Source organism: Sarcophilus harrisii, chromosome 1 (assembly GCF_902635505.1).
Source record: "Sarcophilus harrisii chromosome 1, mSarHar1.11, whole genome shotgun sequence".
Lineage (NCBI taxonomy): Eukaryota > Metazoa > Chordata > Mammalia > Dasyuromorphia > Dasyuridae > Sarcophilus > Sarcophilus harrisii.
In genome coordinates this window covers 579,179,963-579,195,135 of record NC_045426.1, presented here as the reverse complement: position 1 = coordinate 579,195,135, position 15,173 = coordinate 579,179,963, and the positions used below count along the sequence as shown (strand labels likewise).

Sequence of the window (15,173 nt, the reverse complement as noted above, 5' to 3'; positions counted from 1 at the left end):
TCCCGAGGATCTATGCTGCTCAGTCATGTTTGGGAAAAAGCTATTTCAAACTCAGGTTTGAGCCCCTGCTCCACCTCTAATCCAACTCATTTTTCCATAAGTAGGTTGAGCCTTGAAACAAGACAGCAGCCATAAATTTGTCACGGTTTTCTTCTCCATGGCTAAAATAGTTAGAAATTCTTGCAACAAGCCAGGAGTTACATTACACAAAGGGATACCTTTGTGTTCCACAAAGTTATATTTTTTACAGTAATTAAATGCACATTAGCTAGTCATATGAACTAAAACATTGTTTCAAACAAAGCATCCTGCCCTTTTGACAGAAAACGATAATCTTCAATAATTTTTAAGCAAAAAAATACAGAACAAGAAATCACAATACTAATAATAACTGTAGTTATACAAGCCAGAATTTAAATATTTTAAAGGAAAAGGAAAGGAATGGAAATCAACACCACTGAGTAATGTAAATAATGTAAACATATGACATGATGAGTTAGCATTTCATTCTTTCACATAATACATTATGACAGATTTTTAGCTTGTTTTTTCAAATAATTTCATGTAACAGAGTGGAAGGCAAAAAGCAAAACTTAAGAGTGTGAGGCTTTTCTTGCTATATTCTCTTTGGCAGTATTTATACCTTGCTGTCATACAAAATGACATTTATATATCAATAATTATCCTAGCAAATCGATACTGCAGAGATGCTGGTGTTCTCAATAAAACTAGTCCCCTCTGGTCTGCCGGCTGACTTGAGAGCATCTCCAGCAAGCCGGTCAAACTGACAAATCCCAATGCTTCTCCACAGCCAGCAGCCAGTGAGAAGTCTCCTTGTGTCACAAACCCAAGGAGGGTCCGGGAGCAATGGCCAGTGACATCAGGGAGAGGACCTGGCCACAAACCAGGAGCTCCCTCTGCACACGCTCTGGTGCAGTGCAGCTCTCCTGCCGGACCTGGGGCCACACCTCCTTCTGGTTTCTGCTGCTTCTCAGTTTTCCTCTTCTCTTTTTGTTTCCGTGCCTTGGCTTTGAATGGGTCATTGTGTCTGGACTCTTGAGGGCCACAATAAAGCCGATCTTCATTTAGATGCAGAAAATCATCTTTGGATGGGATACAGATCATGGTATGCAATTCTGGGTTTCCCTTTTTGAGCAAAGACAGGCTGACCCATACCAGGAATCTTGGATACTCATGTAAGATGGACAGGCAGGTAGCCTTTGTCAGCTCAGGCTGATGCATCCTGGAAGCTCGGAAGGCTGCTTGATTTCTTCTACCAACAGGCAGACACCAGGCTGCTAACCACTTCAATAATTTTCTACTCCTAAATGAAATCAAATATTTTATTCAAAGAAAATAATATATATTAAAGAAATTCAAATGTTGCCATAGGCAACTAAAATTTTTAAATGTTACCTATGGGAAAACATCAGGAACTCAAAGCCTAGAAAACAGTCTATATGCATTATCTTATCCATAATTGGATTATTTCATTTACACATCAATCATTTTTAAAAAGATAAGTTGGAGGGAAGTTGGAATTTAGAAAATAGGAAGGGGTTCTTAAATTAAAAATATATATATTCTGAGAGCTATATTTCAATGAAGTTGTTTTCCTCTGCGATCTTACACACACACACACACACACACACACACACACACACACACACACACACAACAACAACAACAACAACAACAACAACAACAACTCATTGACAGAAGGGGTCCAAAGGCCTCAACAGATTTCCAAAGAAGCCTACAAGCCTACAACAAAGAAAAAGTTAAGATTTAGAAAGTGATAGTAAGTGTAATAGTAAGTAGACAGGAATAAGGATTAGAGAGAGGATAATCTAAGAAGAAAGGAACTATGGAATGCCTCCCAAGAGTAAAGGAATAAATGTGGGAGGAAAAAAAAAAGTGAAATATCAATGGAAAACTGTTCTCTGTAATAAACATTTAACATTTTTGCCTCCTAAGTATGAATAGGCAAAAAGAACCTTTGGTAGAAAGCTCAGAAGTACTGTTTGAAGATGAAATTATCTAAAAATTTAGAATCCTGAAAGGATAAGAAAAGGTCAGTTTAATTAAGATACTCTTCATCATGTGTTGACAATGTGGAATTAAATGGACACTACCTTAAATACAAAGTCACAAGAATTTGAGGATTTGCTTAATCTAGTGATTTACCAACAAGGTATGGACAAACTCCATAGCTCTTCTGTGAATACAAGAAATGTTCCCCCACTCTGGTTTTCCTTATGACTTGGCAGAAACTATGTTTGTTAATGTTTATTTGCATCAATATTTTCATTACTATAGCACTATCAAAAAAAAAAAATAAGGACTCACTAAATGACTTCATCTGGACAAAGATAACTTTTAAAATTAAGACAATTAAAACTGGCTTGTGTAAATGCTCAATTCATAATCTATGAAGTTTTTAAATCTGGAAGGATCATCAAAATCCCATCTGCAAGTAAAAAATGTCTATGATTACTGTCACATACCTAAGAACACAGAAGGGGGCTCTGGTTCCACCACACTCATTTCCACATACACCTGTCTCTTTTAGGTCTACTGTCACTGCAGCATCTGGAGAATGGGTGTCCATCATCTCTGCTGCTTCTTCTGGTTTGTCCTTCAAAGTCTCGTGCTTTTGCTCCTGCTCACTCTCCACAACACAAAGCTTTTTTCTCCCAGAATCACTCTTGCCATTTGCCGATGAATGAGGAGAAATAGGAGACTCTGTCTGAGCTGTAATTCTTGATTCCCAATCTTGAGTTAACTGTTCCCAAGGACATCGGAAAGGGGACAAAGTACCATGTTTGACATAGTTGGGCCTCTTTGCTGGCGGGTGTCTAATTAAAAATAAAGAGAAACCAATTTGCACAGTGTGGGATTATTCCTAAGTCACAGGAACCACTTGCATAAATATCATCTTCCCAATCACAACTCAACACTCAGTCTAGGTGCACCAAGCACTGTATAAGGAAATTAAATAGTTCCTGCCCTAAAGAAGCCTCTATTCTATGGGGGCAACCAACATTTACAAAGTCAATATGAAATAATGGCAGGGGTGGAGTAGATGGGGGAAAGCTCTTCTCCAAACTGATGCTTGAGCTGAGATTTGAAGGAAGCTGGAAATTTTAAGAGGTGGGAAGGAGTGCATTCCAGATATAGAGTAGAGCTTATACAAAGGCAGAGGTAAGAAATGCAATGACAGGAACAGGGAGTGACGACGCAGGCTGGTTTGGCTACAATATTGATATGAGCGACAGCAATGTGTGTGTAATAAGCCTGGAAGGGTAAGCAGGAAATGGACTATATGAATGACATTAAATGCCAAACAGGGAAGTTTATAGTTTATACTAAAGGAAACAGCAAAGGATTGCAGTTGTAAAAAGAGCTAAAATAGATCAGATCTATACTTAAGAAAGATGGAGGGGGAAAAAAAGTTGAGGTGGGGAGGATCAACTAGAATTGGTCAATTCCCAATTGCAATAGGGAAGCATTTGCTGGCAGGTGGAAGATGATAAAGGTTTGGAACTAGGCACTGTGTTGGGAGAACTGGGGATGAATGAAAGCTATGGCCATGGTTTAAAATGAGAAGAACTATATTTATGAATTTATATGCTAAAGCCTAACTGATTAAAACTGTTAAAATCTTTGAAAATCTCCAAGAACTAAAACAAAGCACTGAATCAATAATTCGCATAAACATCAGAAAAATATGAATTAGCCATAAAAATCCAGCCTAATTATTGGTAATCCTAAAGCCTTCCAGAAAATGACTACCTCCCCAGGCTGACCTAAGGGATGGGATCTGAAATCAGACTTAGAATCCTAGATTCAACACAGAGCTTAAACTGGTCTTAAAACTAGATAGAGCTATTCAGGGTCCTCTAGACTATAACAAAACAAGCCTAAATTTTCAACTATTTCAAATCTGGATAGATTAAAAACAACCTACAATTTGTGCTAGTGAAGACATTTTTGTTCCAATCCACATCCCAATAGGATCTAGTGATCTAGTTGAAATATTCCAAAACTCATTTCATATTATTACTAGGGAAAAAAGCTGAGATATAATTCAAATATACATATCCTTCCTAGTCAAGTCATTTTAAAATTCTCCATTTGAGTTTACAATTATTCACCTGAAAGCTGAATTTCTTCTTTTATCTACGTTGGTCTTTTTTTACACGTTGATTTTTAAAATTTGTCAGCTTACCACAATGGAAAATGCATACCCTGCCTACATGAAGTATGCAAAATCATCAGCTTAACTAAGAAACCCAGGGAAGGGATTCCTAGCTACTTATATAAGCATATAAAAATAAGTACAAAATTTACTGTACTCAATTACATATTATAAAATTTTACTTTTTGGTAACATTTATCTTAAAACAAAACACATGGGGGGGGTAAGAGGTGAAAAATTGGAACAAGAGGTTTGGCAATTGTTAATGCTGTAAAGTTACCCATGTATATATCATGTAAATAAAAGGCTATTAAATTTAAAAAAAAAAAAAAAACAAAACACATAGACCAGTTAACAACTAACAACTTCAGTGTTGGTTTACCAAGGAGCATCCTTAATAAATGTGAACTATTACTAAAGTTAAGAAATTTTATACCTTTTGTATTTTTCCAGAAGATTATTTTCTTGTTCTATGGCAAACAACATTCCAGCAGGGCAGTCTGGGAAATCATCAGGGATGCTGGGTGCTCCCTTATACCGAGAGTGTATGCGACCCTCTTTTAATCCTCCAACTCTTGCACCACGATAGATCTGAGAAGAATATCCAGAATATCTAACAACATCCAGAAAAAACTGTCACTTTACCCTCTTAAAATTGAAACACCATGCTACATATAATTGCTTCCAAAAGGTTCCTATTCTTTGTTAGTATTGAATGAGAATTTCTCTTGCTCTAAAGTTGAAACATTTGAAAATTACTGATCAGTCTAAAGGCACACATTTCAAAATGACTTTCATTTTTTCTTAAGCACAATTACAATGATACTTAAAACAAGCTCAGATAAAAGATAGTTATAGCTTTTATAAATGTTTTAGCTTTTGATACAAGTGAAGAAGATATAATCAATAATATTTTTTAAAATTAGCTTCGACATCTAAAAAGATTTTTGAAGCTGTATTATCAGAAGATTCAAAAGCATGACAATACCACCATTTTTTACTGCTTCTAATTTATCAGAGACCAATTTGAAAACTTTACAAAAACTCATAGAGAAGGCAGCCCTGCTCATCTCAATTTACAAAGGAAAGACAGGTTCCATAAAACAAGTAAATAGGCACATAATGCCTATTACATTTTCACTGTCTGGTTTTTACTACAAAAACATCTTCAAATTTATCTAAAATTCAGATTCAGAAAGTAACTTACAAAGGGAATCCAGAAAGCCATTCCCCATCCTTTAGGAAGTAAGATATCCCAGCCACTTCCCCATCCTAATCGATCTTCACCAGTTACTTTCCCTGGTTGTTGAATCAATAGTATGGGTATCTTGGATTCACGGTGGCCTAAATTAAGCTGTGACCCTGGCACCATCAATTCACTTCTCATCTGGTTTAATTCCTAAGATAAAAGGAAAAAAATTCAAGGCAAGGATTCCTGTCACTTTAAAGAATTAACAGGAAAGGCAATCAAACAACAAATATTTTTTAAATACCTACTATGTGTTAGGTACTAGAGATATATTTTAAAGAACTAAAGAATCCATACTCACCAGAAGCTTACTTTTATTCTAAGGAGACATAATACATAAAACATATAAATTTTACATATTTATATATAAAAATATAAAACATAAGAAATCTATATAAAAAAAAAACTTGAATACAAGGTAGTTTGGGAGGGAAGGCACCAAAAATTGGCGACATCGGGGGAAAAGGAAAAGCTTCAAATGGCACTTAAGCCAGGTTTTAAAAGAGACTCCATAAGATGAAAACTGAGAGAAGACATTTTCAGTAAAGGAGACATACAGGACAAAGCCAAGGAGTCATAAAAGACACTATTACTCATGAAGAACAGAGAAGGCCAATCTGACTGAAAAGAATGAGAGAAGAAGGAATCACTAATGGAGATAGAAAGGCAGGTTAATGATGGGCTGTGGAGGGCCTTAAAATTTAAACAGGAGAGTTTCTATTTGATCCTAGAAACAATAGGAAACTAATGGAATTTGTTGGGTAGAGAAGTCATATGGTCAAATCTATCTACACTTGAGAAAAATTACTTTGGCAGCAATCAGGATAGCAGCATTAGGAGAGATTGGAGTAAAGGAGATTTAAAGCAGGGAAACCAATTAGAAGACTACTGCAATAATCTCAGCAAGAGGTAATGATGGTCTAAGCTCTCTTCACTCACACACTTAACCCCTCAGTTTAGAGCAAGTAAAGAGATGATATGAGATGCAAGAAATGTTGTGAAGGCAGAAATAGCCATTTTGGGAACTGACTCAAAATTGTGGGAGAAAAGAAAATGAGGAGTCAGGATAATGGTGGTGAGGTTACAAACCTGGGGAAATGGAAGGATTTCATTCTATTTCTGCTTCTGAAAAGAACAAGAGAAGCCTGGAGGATGAGATAATTATAGAGAGAAAGACAGGATTCAGTTTTGGACATTTTGAGTTTAAGATGTCTCTGGGACATCTTGTCTGAAATGTTCAATAGGAAAGACTGGGGCCACATATACATGCCTGCAAGTCATCTGCAAAGAAACAAGAGCTGATAAAGTTGCCAAGAGAGAAGAGAAGAGAACCTGGGACAAAACTTTGGAGTTAACTTTCAAAAGACAGTGCAACAAGAAGGAAAATCAAAAGAGTGGAAAGACTATCCAGAAGGAAAAGGCAGTCAATAGAGTCAAATGCAGCAGACACATTAAGAAGGAAGATTGAGAAATGACCGATATATCTGACAATTAAGAATCACTGGTCACAAATATGGAAATATGTTTTGGAGAATTGCACATGTTTAACCTATATCAGATTGCTTACTATGTTGGGAAGGAGACGAAAGAAGAGGGAGAAAAATTTGAAACACAAGGGTTTGCAAAGGTGAATGTTGAAAACTATCTTTACATGTATTTGGAAAAATGAAACATTATTTAAAAAAAAAAAAAAGAATCACTGACCAATTGAGAAGTCAAGAAGTGAGAAGAGAGACAGCAGAGGCACTAAGTGCAAACAGCACTATCAGGGAACTGAATGAAGAGAGATTTATCAGATAATAATAAGGTATGACAGAGTCTAGGCAAAATTCAAATTGCTTCTGCTGAAATGGGAATTTTTCTATTTCACAATATTATACAACAGCTAACAAAAGTGATACAAAATCTCCCTCTCCCCAGATAATTAAGGGATAAACAAAAAAGAAAAGTAAGCTTCTTTAGTAATCTTTGAATACTCTACTGCCTCATTTGATCCAGCTAAAATAATTCTATAAAATTACACAAAAGGCCCAAATTATTATTTTTTCTAGATGCTAAAGATAAAAAAAAACTATAAATTATACAGGTAATGTTCCTCTAACAGCAACCACTACATTTTTGTCCTGTACTGAAATTCTGTTTTTTTTTTTTTTTTTAGTAGAGGTCAGTAATAGACAAGACTGCTTTCAGTCCTTTCGCTGCTTTCAGACTACTTTATTGTTTTAGGAACTGCTTGGTCAGTCATTTTCAGTTGTGTCTGACTCTTGATGACCCCATTTGTATTTCTTTCTCAAAAACAATGGAGGGATTGGCCATTTCCTTCTCCAATTCATTTTACAGATAGGCAACTGAGGCAAACAGGATTAAGTAACTTGTCCTGGATCATAGATCTATTCCATGTCTGAGGTCATATTTGAACTCAAAAATTTCTTGACTCCAGGTCTAGTACTCTGCACTCTGACACCTAGCTGTCTTTTAAGGAACTACCAGTGAGGAAACTCCAACTCCTTCTTAAGAAGCAAACCTGGCAACTTTTCTGCAATTTACAGTCTGAAGAATTAAGGGGTCACAGAGCTAGCACCTCTCAGAAGTTGGCAGATCTAGCTCTCTAGCTACTGTATCATGCTAACTCTATTGCTGTTTAAAATGAATTCTATTTCCAGAAAATAATTAGAGTTAATGAAAAGTAGGATGTACTGCCTTAAGAGATGACAGGTTCTCCCTCAAAAGAAATCTTCAAGTAGAAACTGTGGGACCACAAGTAGAGTGTCTTAGAGTAAAGATTCTTTTCTAGGATATGGATCTCATAAGATTGGGGGCTAGGGTCAAAACTTTGCAGTTATTAAACTTAAATAGTTATAAATCCAAAAAATTGACAATTTGTAACTTAAAGAAATAAGTAAATGATCTCTATGTAAACTAGGACAATCTTTTAAGAAATGTTTTAGTTTCTAAAAGAAAAAATTTACAAACTATTAATTAAAATAAGGTCATTTATAGAGTAAGTTAAAATTTACAAACCACTTCCTTTACAAGACCATGAAGTAGATAATAAAAATAAATTATGCTTAAAGAAAACTAATCAAAGTCTGCAAAGAACTTTGCACACAGTGTATGTGCTCCTCTGTATTTCCCCAAATGAAAAAAAGGAGGACCCAAGCACACACAAAATAATAGGAATCTACTATTACCATGGCAAGACATTTTAACCTGTTAATTTACTGTTAAAGAAGCCACATTATTTACCTTTTCTGAGATTTTATTCTCTGTGACACTCTTACATATATCCTGGTCCCAGATAAAACTATGAGCACACTCCACAGGCACACCTTCTAGGCGCAGTTGTCTAACTTTTTCATTATCTATGAAGAAAAAAAATCTTTCAAACCATACATTTTAAATAAATATAAGGTGAAATAAACACTCAAATTCTGAAAGTTGCTTATAAATAACAAAATATTTAAGTTTTGTGTTTCGGAGAATGTAATTTAGAAAACGTTTTGTCAACAAGAGCAACCAGTTACTTCTAAAATTGTTCATTTATGATCAGGTTTAACAGTTTGTGAAACAGCAAATTTTCTAGTGAGTTTTTTCTACTACATCACAAAGTCAGGAGGTCAAATAATACAATATCTACAACTAAATTACTTCTGAAGTTTAATTAACCAACTTATTTACCTCTGTGTTTACAAAGACCAAATGTTATATGAAATCTATTTTCCTTTTTAGCTTTTCCCGTTTTGCTTTCTTTTTCCTTTTCTTCTTCCTTTTCCCTTTCTGCGGGTAATATGATCCACTAACTAGCAGTCTTTGCTTTTTAAATCCTCCTTAAGAAAAGTTCAGTAAGCCAACAGAATTGGGAAAAGAAAAAGAAGCATGTCTTGGGAAAACTAATTTTTATTTTAATATTTATTAATTTAGCATTTATGCTCAACATGTTCCCTGTGAAATATTTCAAAAGAGCTCAATAGAAGGACGTGTACTTATAACTCTAAAATGCAAAGTATCTTAAGGTAAAGGTTAGAGAAAGGTAAGAAAGACTATTTGGGACTTTTTCCAGCAAAATACACACACACACACACACACACACACACACACACACACACACACAAATATAGAAAGAACAGAGAGTTCTACTTTTCAACTCTTTCTCTATAAAATTAGTTTTAAAAAATCCAAAAACTTAATTCTTGAGTATTATTCTTTTTTTAAGTGATCTTAAGTTTTGCTTCACTGGGCTGCAAAATTGGAAAAAAAACAAAAAGATCCAGTTGATGTTTGTTTCAAGCTGTAGTGCTGAAATGCTGGCAGAGAGAGAAATCATTCAAAGCTATGGATATGGGAGGCTTCTTGGAGCTCCGGTGGCTGGAAAAAAAATAAATTGGAAGCAAAATTGAAATATAATTCATAGTGAAAGGCAATGAAAGAAAGATTGATGAGAAGTTTACAAGATGTGTAAGTTCCTTGAAGGCAGGAATAATTCTAGTACAATGTAAACACTCAAAATATTTACTTTTCAATTCAAGGTAAACAGGGCTTATTTGAAGAGGTTCAAACATTTGTTCTAGACACTAACAAAATACATTTCAAAATCTTCCTAGATTCCCTGTGTTTCTATGAACTGGTACTATAGATTTTAAGATAAAATTAGACTTCATTTGATCCAGGCTACCAGTAAGATATGGTTACTACTTGGCATGTGAGAATTACAGGAAACTGTTCAAACTATTTTCAAACATTTTAAAGACAGCTGAGATGGATCATTCTTAAAAGAAGACTTTTAAGACTTCCTTTAAGATCTGTGGGCCCTTTAAGATTAGGTATAATGACTATATTACTAAATGATCCAAACATATTAACTTTAAGGCCTATACTCACTACTACACTAGAATGTTATACCATTTCAGACACTATACTATATCCAACTAAAAGTTTACTTTGGTCTTTTTTCTTTTTCAAATTTACTCAAGACCCTTCTAGTTAATTGGAAAAATCAAAGCAATCAAACAACCAAGAACAGAAGACAAATTTCAATTTTAAAAGAAAGCTAAATGATGCTACTTTCAAATAAAAGAATTATTAAATATCTAAATTATTCATCTGGAGAAGAAAATGGATTTAGATAAAAATAAGAAAAGCAGAAGGAAAATAAGAAATATTCACTTCAAAGCCAAAACAGACTGCCAGTTTTTCAAAGGAAATTAGCCAAACTGTAAGATGAGATGCATAAGCTCAGATGTCCCTCAAAGGGTCAGCAGATTCATCCTCTGAAAGTATTTACAAAAGCAAAAATAAAATGTTAAGAATGATTTATTTAGTACTCTAACAAGAAGATCCCCACCCCCCCCCCCTTCATGTTTTGATGGGGGGAGAGAAACAGGAATGAGAGACAAAGATATCAGTCTATCAGCATAGCTTAAGTCAAAATTTTAAAAAATAAATGCAGCAGTTATTTGTAAATCTACATTATAGACACAGCAAGAACCTGATAAAAATTCTAAAATTAAAGAAATCAACAAATACAAAGAAAGGTTTTAATACAAGCCTATTTAACCAAACATATTTAAAAAATTTTTAAATTGGAAAACCAATTACCTTAAATGATGAATGCTGTCTTTAAGAAGGGTCATATTATATAGATAAGACTAAGGATCAAATTTATTTAGCAAACATTTGCAAAGCATCTTTAGGATGTAGACAATGACTTCAAGTACTCCTGTAACTTTCTATCTGACATGTCTATTTTTGACAAAGTCTGATTCTCACCTAGATTAAGATCTAAGTATCCAGCTTTCTGGTGATAAGCTATGTCAAAGAATTTTAAGTTCTACACAATCATGAAACTGCTCAGACTTCATGAAGCTATCTCATAGACAAAGTCCAACATTCTGGATTTCTAATCTAGTTTTACTGATCTATTTCACTAAAAGATTTAAATTTCAAGTACTGTATTTAATTTGTGGAAAAATTGCTTTGATTGAAGTGACACATAAGAAATGTGCTTGCCAAGTTGAAAAGTCCATGGTAATGGAGCAAGATGGTGATAATTTTATTTGATATAAGTTTGGGATTTTTGTAATTACAAAAAAAAAAAAAATGGTTTTTGCCAGTCAGCCAATAGTCAACAATGAGCATTTACTAAATACCTACTGCATGCCAGGTACTATATGAAATTCTAGGGATACAAAGAAAACTAACAACAGTCCGAGATCTCAAGGAGCCCACAGCTTAAAAGGGGAGACATAGAAATAACCATGTACAAATACTCTATCTAAATACAAGATAAATTAGAGATAATCAACTAAGGGCAGTCAGGAAAGCTTCTTGTAGAAGGCAGAAGATAGACTTTTAATTGGAACTCAAGCAAAGCCAAAGAAGGCAAGAGGTGGAGATGAAAAAGAGTTCCAGGCAGGCAGGGTAGCCAGTGAAAAATCCCAGAGTTGGGAGATAAAATGTTGCGATTGAGGAAGCACCAGGTGGCTGGGGTCACTGAACCACAGAGGATGTGAAAAGGAGCAAGGTATCAAAAGAGCAAGGGAGGAAGCCCAAGTTAAGAAGGACTTTGAACACCAAGCAGGACTTTATATCTGACCCCAGAGGCACAGGATATGTTGAGTGGGGGGGTGAAGGGAGGGGGGGGTGAAGCAGGAATGAGGGCCTTCCATCAGGAGGTAAAGTCAGAGCAAAGAAGGGGGAGTATAACAGAGATGTCCTGAAGGTAAAAGGCCTTGGCAACAAATTGAATATGGAAAATGGTGTGTATGAGAGGAAAAAGGAGCTGAACATGACAGGCTAAGGTTTGTAGAAACTAGAAAAAACTGAAAAGAGCTAGATCAGAATTCAAGCATGTAGTTTCTCAGAAAGGCCAAAGTAACTATCAGCAAAGTTTCAGAATTTGATTAAAGCTTTAAAAGAGACTATAATGTGATTGATGAAAAATGAATAAAGTTATTCTTATGTAACAGGTAAGAGATGAATGGTCATTCCAGGTACCACTATCCTTCAAAGAAACAACTTAAATTTACTGCTTCATCAATCAAGATCTGACTCTAAAACTTATTTTTCAAAAAGCACACCTTTTCTTACTTAGTTTTGACAGAAAATAGTCTAAGCAGCAGTAAGATATTCTTCTAAAATTTTCATTCTATCTACATCTATCCTTTATTCAACTACTTAGACACTAATTTTCAATAATCCATGATTAAATATATTTAAATTACAGTCTGGACAAATGAAATAGCAAATTTTGGCAAGTAACAATAAATTCCTATAGATAGGCTTCAGTTAGTATAAAATTGGAGCTAACTTACAAAACAAACCTCCTAAAACTGTTTCATGCCAAAATACTATACATGGAAACATTAACTTTAAACAGCACCTGGGTTGGCCTTGCCAGGATTCGAACCTGGATCATCTGTATGTCTAAACAGAGGCTTCCACTGAGCACAAGACCAGCTGCGGGTGCAAATCCCTTCCTTACAACTAAAATCACTGACATTACTATTTAAGTGATATTTTTTTGTTAAAAATGCAAACAAATTTGAAAGAATGCATATAAGTAAGAAAAAGAGTGCAAATTCAGTCAACATGTCTTTGTATTCTAAGGAAAACTAAAACATATTACCTTGGAATTTTTCTATATTGAGCAAAGCCTTGGACTTCTTCTGAGGTAAATTTATTCGAGGATCTCCAACCGTCAACCCCAGGATAGTACCTGCTGGAATTTCTGCTGGAGATGCTATTCCTTTAATGAAAAAGATAAACTTAACAAAAAGTTATTCATCAAAAATATGCGGATCTATTTATGCTCATTTTGATCTTTTCTGATTTTCTTATGGACCTCCTTTCTCTAGGGCTGACAGGTTAACAACACTTGCTCTTTCACTTTCCCTTAGACATTTTGCAAAAAATAATTTATGCACAAAGAATCACAAATATATGAAAAACTAATACAAAAACAAAATACTTCATAATACAACATAAAACATTTTCGATCTAGACAAATAAGAGAACACAGTGACTATATCAACAAAATATTCAGGTAAGTTTGAATTATTTAGTACCTAATTACATAATTCACAATAACAATCAATTGAAAATGATTACTAACTACACTTCACTCAAGGAGTTGACAGTGAGGCTCTTTTCATATAGCATACAAATAGCTAATTAAATCAAATTGCAAAAAGCCTCACAACCTTAACATCTCTGTAATGTAAAAAAAAAAAAAGTGTATATATATATATATATATATATATATATATATATACACATATATATATTCTTTTAATATACAATTTCAAAAATCTACTATTTAATAGAAAAACAGCATAAAAATCAACTTAAATTTCTTCAACTTTCCAATTTTAAATTAACAACTTAATATTTTAATTCTATACTTAGGACATATTATCTGTCAAAAAGTACCATGTGTGACCTTCAGAAGCAGCTGCCCCCACCCTCTTTCATTTCCCCTCTTGTATACCTCCCAACAATTCAAAAATGGCTTCTTGACGATGATGGACAGATACACTATCAGGTTTCTTACAGGTTTCAACCCACCAACTATGAAGTACTGTTTCTGCATCTTCTACCTCCTAAAAAAGAATGAATTCTATTATCAGGTAGGATAATATACACCTTTAGCTTCTGTGTTGATTATGAAGACCAAACTTGTTATTTTTCTCATTTTTCATATTGGTCAGTAACTTGACACCATTCTTCTAAATAACCTGCTAATTAATGCTGAATTACTAATGCAACTTAATGTCAGTTTCTAGAGATAAAAATATAGCTAATTAACCAAGAAATTGTTGCTATATCCCTTTTCAAGAATGGGGAAGAATGCTTTAGATAATTTTATTAAAAACCACAGATGTTGAATTTATTAAACTATTTCAGCACCTGTAATAAAATCAATCATTTTTTACATACATGTATATGAAAGCACATTTTTTAAAAAACAGGCCACTAAGAAAAATCATCCTTTTTTTCTCTCTCTCAAACTTTTACAGAATACTCTTCTTAAAAATGAAACATTAGTTAAAATAATTCACGACTGCTTTAAGATGTCTTAATTCTAAAAATGTTTACCACAATATTTTTATAAATTTCAATAAGAATATGGTAGAACTCAAAGTTTAGCAAAATTATTTGCTTGAGAAACAGGACAGGACCCTTGGAAGAACACTACTACATCCAGAATTCAGAGAGATCTGGGTTTACAATGCCACCTATGCTCTCACTGTCCTTATGGGACATCTTCATCTACTCCTCTGTAATACAGCATTATAAGGCATAAACCATCTTACAAGATGTTGTAGCATAAGAGTTAGTATATGCAAATGTATGCATTTCAAAGTTTACAACAGTGTAAATATCAATGATATTAAACTCATCAGAGGTTCTACAAGTCCCTCAGAAAATGAGTTGGTCTCCTAAGAACCAAGAGCCTGAACCTGCATTATCATCTCAATCTGATATTTATATAAGACATATCCTTTTGGTCCTTATCACCTCTTAGAACTTTCTTAAAATTTCCTATGATGGTAACATTGAAAATGATTCTGAATCTGATTGACAAGGACAATCAGACTAATTACTAATTTCTGTAAAGAACCCATGTTTTACAGCAAGACTGTATATTGTTATATTTATGCTCTTGTTGGAATAACATATCAGCTATAAGTTAGTAGCCTTATTTTATCTATCTTTCTAAAATAA

General features: G+C 34.2%; 1 protein-coding gene across 1 annotated transcript in view; it reads right to left on the bottom strand.

Moving 5' to 3' along the window:
• Positions 1-330: 330 nt before the first annotated feature.
• POP1 (POP1 homolog, ribonuclease P/MRP subunit) overlaps positions 331-15,173 on the bottom strand; it is a 30,074-nt gene continuing 15,231 nt past the window's right edge. The window contains exons 11-17 of the mRNA XM_031947028.1: positions 13,936-14,047; positions 13,075-13,194; positions 8,697-8,812; positions 5,409-5,600; positions 4,638-4,792; positions 2,508-2,858; positions 331-1,324 (exon numbers count right to left, since the gene is read on the bottom strand). Of these exons, the coding sequence (XP_031802888.1) occupies positions 667-1,324; positions 2,508-2,858; positions 4,638-4,792; positions 5,409-5,600; positions 8,697-8,812; positions 13,075-13,194; positions 13,936-14,047 (1,704 nt within the window). The 3' untranslated portion in view covers positions 331-666. The remainder of the gene's footprint in view (positions 1,325-2,507; positions 2,859-4,637; positions 4,793-5,408; positions 5,601-8,696; positions 8,813-13,074; positions 13,195-13,935; positions 14,048-15,173) is intronic.